This window comes from Neophocaena asiaeorientalis, unplaced genomic scaffold (assembly GCF_003031525.2).
Source record: "Neophocaena asiaeorientalis asiaeorientalis breed wild unplaced genomic scaffold, Neophocaena_asiaeorientalis_V1.1 scaffold47, whole genome shotgun sequence".
Classification (NCBI taxonomy): domain Eukaryota; kingdom Metazoa; phylum Chordata; class Mammalia; order Artiodactyla; family Phocoenidae; genus Neophocaena; species Neophocaena asiaeorientalis.
The window spans coordinates 832,067-841,177 of NW_020175399.1; the positions used below are offsets into that span (position 1 = coordinate 832,067).

A 9,111-nucleotide genomic window follows, 5' to 3' on the forward strand; every position below is an offset into this window, starting at 1 on the left:
GATCCAGCCACACTGTGCAGCCCAGAAAAAGAAAAAAAAAAAAGAACCTAGTAGAACCAACCTTACAAGGTGATCGTTAGTACAAAATGAGATAACTTCTGTAACTCTATCCAGCCCAGCACCTAGTGCTCCCTTCCTCTCCCCTTCCCAACTTACCAAGCTCCCATACCCCTCTCCACCTCTTCTTTATCTTTTGCCAAAGCATATTTCCTCTGTTCTCAACCCTTTAAGATTCCATTTACTGCAGAGCCATAAATCCTGGGTGCTTGGACAGATTTTTCTGAGAGGAAATATATGTTCTTAGGGAAATAACATCCCAGAGTAGAGTTACAGTGGCACTAATATGTCCCATGACACAGTATTCTTGTCATGTCTGACAAGATTGGATAATTCTTGATACTTAAGTGCATTGCTCCTGTATATATTTTATGGTACATTAATTTTTGCTAATAATCAATACTTGTCTGAGGCAGCTGTTCTTTATTTCATTATCTGAAAGGGGGTATAAGTATAGATCAGTAACCTGTGGAAACGTATCTCTACAGCCTTGTTTTGGCCAGGGTTTGGAAGTGATAAGAATAGAGAAAGCATTTGTGTTCTAAGAAAAAAACACCTGGTTTCTTGGTCTGGAGACTTGGGTTCCTTTGTTAGATCTGCCATTATGTTATTTTGTGACTTTATTTTTTGTTTCTCTGTGCCTTGGTCTTCCTGGTGATTAAAAATGGACTTCCTTGTAGTTAGCCTTAGGCATAAGGGACAAGAAGCCACTAAGTTATTGAAATCTACAAATAATTTGCCCCTTATCAAGTCCTTGGCAAGATACAATTAGTGGAGGGGTTAAAGAAGAGTAAAATGATACCTGAAGTTCTACTGAGTTCCTTTTTTAAAAAAGATACACAGAGTAATCCATGATGACAGTATGATTCCATCTGCCCATAGGGTCCTCTCTGAAGCAGAGGCTCAACCATCTGATCTGTTCATTCGATTCCACCACAAATGAGCCCTCCTTGCCAAAGGATGGTGACTTTGACATTGTTAGCCAAGCATCTCTACCTTTTAGAAATCTCCAGCCCTTCTTTCTGTGTAAATACAACAAGTAAGCATCTCTTTCTCTTTTTCCTGACACCTGTGGTTTTATTGGCTACTCTCAAGTCAGGTCTTGTATAAAATGAGAAAAAAGTTGGGCAATAATGATATATAAATATTAGGGGAACCCAAGATCATCTAACTTTTAAAACACTGAGTGATTGCCTAATACAGACTTCTTATTTTACAGATAAGGAAATAGGCCCAGATAGGCTTTAGGGTTTAAAGATTGAATCATTTAAAACTGTCTTATTCCCGCAATGCTGGACCTACCTTTTATAGTATTTGCATGTTTTAGAGTAAGTGAATATACAGTTGAGATTTTTATAATAGCTGCTTGGCCATCAGTAAAGTAGTCTATGCTTTTTAATAAAGGGATGGATCCTTGGCTGAGGAAAAGGTCTAGAGAAAGGGGGTTTGGAATAAATAGAGATGTATAGATGCTGTAGTGGCACATGGTAGAGACCTCCACCTTGAGTGGCTGTGCCTCATATCATTTTGCATATACCTACCCTCCAAGTAGGTGGGCAAGACATGAGGGGCTATAGATATGTGTTCTATACACTAAAAATACCAGATAATGCTGGGACATTTTCAGAAATTCCAGATCTTCTTTGTAGTCACATTTAAAAATCCTGCTGTGGGCTTGGAGAAATATTTGTCAAAACCAGAGCTCAGGTCATGAAAGCCAAGAAATCATGGAAGGAATTCTCTACCTCTTTCATACTTAGCAGTCAAATTTTAAGCACAGAGAAAATATGAATGTGATGTATATGTGTGTATATATGAATTGGCTTGTTTTGTTAAGAGCTTATGATCATCTGAATTAGAGATGAGACAAACAGAAATAAAGCCAATCTCCACATGTACACACCCCTTGTCTCAGGTTAGTCTGGGCTCTACTTTTCGTCCTTCCTAATTGGATGACCATGATTAGGTTAAATGTATTACTATCTGGAAGAAGATGTAAGTTTGCCTGCTTCCTCAGATTTCAGTTTTGAATGGTATGGTAGCCTAGAGGAGACAGAAGGATCTAGAATGTGTGAATGAAGTGTGAGTTTCCAAATTGACTTATATAGTAGGTATAAAATATGAAACAAAAACAATAGTGGCTATGAAGCCAGTCTGGAAATAGGTAAATTCCAGTGAACATTTTAAAACCTCTCTAGCTGAAATGAGCTTAAAACAGAGAAGAAAATTTGATGACTGATATTATGTATTTGAAATGTGCAGGTTGGACAGCATTTGGACTTGGAATGAAACAATAAGAGGTTCCATTCATGGATAACCAACAAGATAAGGCTGTTGTTGCCTCAGCCAATGGAGAAAACACTATGATTAATGGGGTCAAGGAAAATGGTAAGGGAATTTAATTGTGGTATGTAATATCTCTCCCAGTAGTCCTTTGTTAGTACTATAGATTTTCGGTATCCACAGAGCTGGGGCAAGTTAAGTCTAGGATGCCTCTGAGATAGGAGTTAATCCTAAACTTTATTCCACCAGATCTCTAACTGGACTAGAAGGGTCTCTAAGAGGTATCAAATCCAACCCCTTTGCTCTCCCAAATCATCTCTATCAAATGGATACTTAAGTTCCTCTAAATTCCTGGTGAATTAGAAATATGCTCTGATGTGAAGTTTGGAATGTTTAGACTCAGTAGGAGCTTCCAAAACATAGGTGAGGTCTGAAGGATAGGACTATGCCTCATAGTTCAAAACCATGAATATATCCCATCTCAGCATTTTCCCACCCTGAAAGATTTGACTTTCCAGTTGATCAAGCAATCCAATTTTTTCCTCATTTCTGAGGAGAGTGCCATGTGTGTCTGAAGAAAAAGCTGAACCTAAAAAATATTATTTTTCACTCGCATGAATGTTCAATATAGAATCAAGGTTGTTCTTTAACTCTGTAGTTTATACTTCTAAAGTTAGAGAAGCTGAAGCTTAGATTTTATATCATAAGATCAAGTACCAGAAACTGATCAAGGGAAAGAGAGTTAATGAGTCTGGTCTAATACCTTTAACTTTATTTCTGTCATTTTTCCCCTTTTCTCTAGATTCAGAGGACCAGGATGTGGCAATGAAGTCATTTGCAGCTCTAGATGCTGCTACACCAATCCAGCCTATACTGGTGTCTCAAAAAGAGAACCTGATGTATCCCAGAGGTCTCCTGCCTCTGCCCTCTAAGAAGCCCTGTATGCAGAGCCCTCCCTCTCCTTTGGGCCTGATTGAAGCACCTGAGCATGCTGCTAATAGTGCTTCTGTGAATGCCATCTCCCTTACATCTGGTATTTCAAAAGGCCTGAACACATGGTCACTGCCCAATGAGTGTGAGAAAGCTCCATTTGCCATAATGGAGCCTGCAGGCATGTCAGCTTTGAATGGGGAGTGCCTCATGCAGCCAAGCCGGACTTGCTTGGGCTGCTTCATGGAATCCAAGGATGCAGTAGATCCTGAGCCAGGGATCAGTCTAAAAGTCAGTGATCTAAATAGGGATTATGAAACTTGTGCAGTCTCTGATATAGGGATTCAGTGTATTAATGCTGGAGAAAACATGAAATATGGAGAGCAGCTTCTCTCAGACCAGCTCCTAGGCTTCCCACTGCACAAATCAAGGGCAGGAGATAGACGAGAAGCCGAGAAACCTGACATTGACTTGGAGGACCCAGCTCAGAAAAGTTATTATGAGGCATTACTATTAGATAAGTGCAATACGGAAGAGGCTTTGCTGGCAAATTCCAATCAGGATTGGGGTTACTTTGAGACTTTTATTAGTGAGAGTAAGATTGAACTTCTTGACCTCTGTTCCAAGAATGAGCTGTCTGTCAACCTGTTCTCTGAAGAAGATGTGGATAACTACATGTTCGATGATGATGAGTCAACACTGGGCAGTGATGTCTGCTCCCTGAAAATTCGATATGAATCCTTCCAGGACAACGTTCGAGACAAAACCACCCTTTTGATGCAGGAGGATGCCCAATTCAACTTTTTTCCCAGTGTCTTCACTACCTGCCCCAAGCGGGAGTCTAAGAGTGGGGCCCTGAAGCAGAGCAGTGATCTTTCCCAATTCAAGGTCCCTGATGTGAGCATTATCTGGGGGGAGGAAGATAAAATCTTGGACAAGAAGAAAGGCAAAGAAGAAGGCCAGGAAGACAAAGGTGTAGAGAAAAAAGATGCAAAGGATAATGGAGAAAAATCTGCCTTAAATAAACCATGCAGTGGACCTGAAGTAGGGCAATTTAAGAATCCAAAGCAAGGCCATCTTGCCAATTCCTTGGAGGCATCAGGGAATTTTAGTGATGACAGTTCCTTCATTGAGGTCTCTTATGATGCCATGGGGGAGATCAAGGACTGTAGCCGCTATATGGCTCGGGACACTAATTCTGGCAGCTCCTCCTCCCAGCAGAATTATGGGCTACGAGCCAAGAGAAAAGTCAGGTATAGTGAAGATTATCTATATGATGTTGACTCACTAGAGGGTGAAAAGGTAAATGAGAGGAAGGAATGGCTGCCAGGTGGTTGTAAAGAGGAAGATGATGATGAATGGTGTCCCAAAAAGAGAAGAAAAGTAACTCGTAAGGAGCCCCCTGTTATTATCAAATATATCATCATTAATCGTTTTAAAGGTGAGAAGAACATGCTGGTGAAGTTGGGTAGGGTGGATGCCAGTGAGACAACAGTGAATTTGAGTGAGACGCAGCTCAACAAATATTCCAAGCTGGCCCCCTTGAAGGGCTTCTGGCAAAAGAAGAAAAAGCAGAGAAACAGCAATTCAGACTCCAACAAAACACCCTTATGCCAAAAGCAAAGCTTTGAACCAGGTAGCTTTGAGGTGTCATTCCTGCCACCTGCTCGCAAACGAAAATCTAAACTTGGCAACAGGCACAGGATTCAAAGAATCCCATCCATGGAAACTTCAGCAAGTGGTAAGCAGGTTTCATTCTGCAATGATGAGAGGCAAGCTAGTAGTCGTAAAGAAGATGGAGGCCTGAAAGGTACACTGAAGTCAGCACCTCTGGCTGCCCCCGGCTGTGCAAATGGATCACATTTAAATGACATCACAGGCCCTGACTCAGTGAAAGTCAAAGCCCAAGATGCACAATTTAAGGGGCCAGAGAGGAAAGTGCTCAACAAAATCAAATTTAAAAGTGAAGCCAGGTTAAAATCCAAGAAAATCAAAGCTGGGCAAGAAAGCAAGCCAGTTGTTCAAATGACCCCTCTTTTGGGAGACCAATCTTCCAAGGCTAATTCAAAGAATGAAGCTATTCCTGGGACCTCAAACGGTTCACATCTATCTGAATTTCATGAGACAAAGGTTGCTAAGAATTCTACTTTCCTACCAACCACTTGCTCTTCTGAAATGCCTCTATCATCTGCTCATGTTGCCAACAATATACCTGTTATCCCTGGAGGGTATTTGCAGACATTGTTAGATGCTTCTGACTTGTCAAATAATACTGGCATTTCATACTTCACTCAGCATTCTCCAGAGCAAAATGAAGTCAGCCTCACTCAAACAGAAAAATCATTTGTACCTCTCCAGCCTGCCCAGGACTGTGTGCTTTCCTCGCCTTCTGAGTCTGAGCTGCTTCAATCATCCCAAAACTTCAAAATGGAATCAAGCAACTATGGAAATGTGTGGCCCAACAAACCTACTTCTGGCTCCCAGGAATTCATGGCTGCAGTCTCAAGGGAGATAGCTCCAAACCAATCATGTGAATTTGGAGTCTCCCAAGTAGTTTCCATGGAAAATAACCTCACAGCTACAACATACAATCCAATCTGCCTCAACAGCGGTGGCAGTAGTTGCAACAAGGTCCTGTATGCATCTGTGCAAGACACCCAGCTCTCATCTGATGACTCTTATCAATTATGTCACTTTAATAATGGAGAGATCTGCTTTCCTTTCCAGCAGGGTCCAGTGAATATGGATGATGGGCGGCTCTTTAGCTTTGATTCCATGGCCCCACTCTCTATCAACTCAAGCAATTATTGCTCCTTAAGCTTGAAGTCTTGTGAAAAGGATGGTGATGATGATATCACGGATGACTTCCTGGCCCATTGCAGCCCCAAGCTGGTGATCCAGCAGAGCATTGATGAAATAGCACCACTAAAGGAGTCCACTGACCTCCTGGATATCTCCAACTTCACTCCTGACAAATTCCGCCACTCTTCCCTCTCAGAGATGTCCCCACCTGACACCCCCAGTCTTTCCCCTCAGATTACCAGATGTGAGAGTATCAAGACACTAGGAACACTAAAGGTGTTCCAAGAGGGTGTCCCAGGAATCCTGGGCAATATGGAAAAAATCAAATGGGACTGCAGTACCCTTTCACGGCAGGTCCAAGTGGATGATGGATTTACTTTAAATAACCATCAGTTTCAATTCCATATGTTCAATGATGAGGATTCTGTCAGCCTGCTCCAAAAAGCCCCTTGCTTATCAGCGTTTAATGATCCATCTGGTCAAATGAGTACCAACAACAAGGTGTCAAAATCAAGAAAGAAAAGTTCACCCAACAAGAGTGGGGCTACGAACCAAAGCTCTTCTCAGAAAAACAACAGGAAAAAAAACCCCAAAGCCAACAACAAAGGGATTGAAAAACCACCTGGCAAAACCTCCCGCCAGGTCCCTAAGTCAACAAAGAAAGGGAAATTCATGGCTGCAGTCAATGGAGAGAAAATGCAAATTGGCATCGGTCGTGGAGGAGGCCAAGTCAACAGCATATCCTCCACAGGGAAGACTTTGGCTGAATGTATCCAGCATAGTGTCCCTGTGGCCTCTATGAAGATGCCAAGTCAGAAGGGACTTTCTGGAGATTGGTCTTTGGGGAAGGAGAGCAGCCCAGGCTGGAGTGACATGAGCATGGGCACCAACACCAACAACCTTCTGGATGATGATCAACGGGAATTTCAGGAGCCTTCTTATATCTTGTCCAACATTGCCTCTGGTATGGCAGATGTGCAGAGATTCATGATGGCCTCCATAGAGCCCCTTTGCGAACCCATGGAGCACCATGGAGACCCCAATATATTCTACTCCCCTGAGTCCAATAGTCTAAAATTAAAAACACTCAAAATATTGGCTGGGACACCACAGGAATCTAAGAAAAAGGCCAACAGTGGCTCTCCAGGAGCCACTAAGAATCACAGGTCCATCAAGGGTGTGAGTAAAAGCAATGGGAAAGCAGCGATAGGTGATCCTGGTCGTGCAAGCATGTCTGGTTATAACGAGGACTCTCGCTCTGCCTTCTTTGATAAAAAGTATAATAACCTGAGCACTTTAGGCAATAATGGACCGACACACAAAAAGTTATATCGTCACAAAACCAGCTCCAAGGCCCTGAGAGATGAGAAGTGTAAGGGAAAGCGTATGGAGCGAGAACAGGTCCACAAGGATGAGGCTGGGACAGCTTCTTTTGAAAAACTGAGGTAATACTGCATCAAAATGGCTGAGACGATGCACCCTTAGCTTTCCTACTCTGCTAAGCCCGCAGTCCCTCATTTTTTTCCCTCTTGAAAGCAGTTTGCATGAAAGAAACTGTCCCATTCCCTTCTTTTTCAAATTAAAACGAAAAGAAAAAAAGTGCATGAAAATCCCTATACCTCTAAGCCACACAAAAGATTGGGCAATTTTGTAGTGGCTTGACTAGGGATAAATTCTGACAAGGTTACTTTTTCTGCTAGTCAGCATTAGTTTTTACTTACTGAGAAAATACAACTAAAATATGCTCTTGAATGACTTGGGGAAGGGAAGGACTTTGCAGTGAGAAAATTTTTGAATAACAGAATTTAAAAGTTATATAGACAAAAATGCCAAGATCATTTAAGCAAAAAGAGCATAATTTGGAAAACAAAGTCTCATCATTTGGCAATTAGGAGTGCTTTCTAGTGGCCCCTGCTATTTGTATCTTTTTCTGCATCGTACGGCATCTAGTATGATGTAAACAAATTTAGATTGTATGATCCCTTTGTGGGACATACACTAAAGCTAACTAAGATGGCATAAATTGTTTGGTTTTTCTGCAGGGATTCCGACTACAATCTCCTAAAAGCAGAAACAGCATTTTGGGTTTTACCTGTGTTTGAAGAAGAGACTCCCATTTTCCAGAAAGACATTTGATGTTTGTGTTTTATTTCTTTCAAAATATGCCTTGTGGTATGTATGTTGACATGTAAGTGCTTAAAGAAAAGAATTTTAAAGTGTGGGAATAAGTCTTTGGAAGCAAACTTTAATCTGATGTTCTATGTAAAAGACTTTAGAAGTCATACAGTTGCACAAAGTAGTTTATGCACTGTTTACCCAAGGGGAAAGGAAGTAAAACATTGTGCCAAACTACAAAAAAGTGACTGTATTGTATATATTTTTACTTCTATATCAACATTTGGTTGTGAGTATTTGGGGAGCTTGTCCCTGTTAATTTACTAGAAACATTCCAGTGATTCTTGCTATTAACCACCCCCACTTATGTGGATAGCACCTGTAGATCACAGTGGAAAAATATGTTGTGTTACACAATTTACCAAAACTTAAAGGATACTGTTTGAAATGTGCCAAATTTCCTTACCTCATCTCACAGATTCACCCCACAGTTTAAAGCTCATTAACTAAGTTTTAAAATATATATATCTATAAGCATACATACATTATTTTAAAAATTTAAATTCTGCTGTCCTGTGTGGAAACATGAACCATTAAACAAGGCACAATAAAGGTTTGTTTGTTCCATTGTATAAGGGTTAAAGTGTTGGAAAAGTCTGGAAGTCACAACAGCTAAGTCCATCAGGGACCCAAGTATATGCATTTACAGAAACTTTTACAAGGAAACAAAACAGCTGCTTTAAAGTTTGTTTTCTAAAAGCAAAATCTGTAGCTGAAAATTATTTAAAGTGCAAAGTTATATTGCTGATACTTTATATCTCAGTTTTATATATTTTATAATAGTCTGAGATAAATTATAAAATAGCTATAAAATTAACACTAAGATAAATGAAGTACATAGATTGCTTTTATTTAAGTAGTTTC

General features: G+C 40.7%; 1 protein-coding gene across 1 annotated transcript; it reads left to right on the plus strand.

Moving 5' to 3' along the window:
• The first annotated feature begins 2,344 nt into the window (after positions 1-2,344).
• Positions 2,345-8,245, plus strand: NEXMIF (neurite extension and migration factor). Its single transcript, XM_024766414.1, has 3 exons — positions 2,345-2,445; positions 3,143-7,517; positions 8,115-8,245. The coding sequence occupies exons 1-3, from the start codon at positions 2,367-2,369 to the stop codon at positions 8,206-8,208; spliced, it is 4,548 nt and encodes a 1,515-aa protein (XP_024622182.1). The 5' UTR covers positions 2,345-2,366; the 3' UTR covers positions 8,209-8,245.
• Positions 8,246-9,111: the final 866 nt, after the last annotated feature.

Bases quoted from the DNA above. Each gene is read 5' to 3' on its own strand.
- NEXMIF (XM_024766414.1), top strand. From the start codon at position 2,367: ATGGATAACCAACAAGATAAGGCTGTTGTTGCCTCAGCCAATGGAGAA. The intron at 2,446-3,142 runs GTAAGGGAATTT...CCTTTTCTCTAG, and splicing joins TAATGGGGTCAAGGAAAATG to ATTCAGAGGACCAGGATGTG. The intron at 7,518-8,114 runs GTAATACTGCAT...GTTTTTCTGCAG, and splicing joins GCTTCTTTTGAAAAACTGAG to GGATTCCGACTACAATCTCC.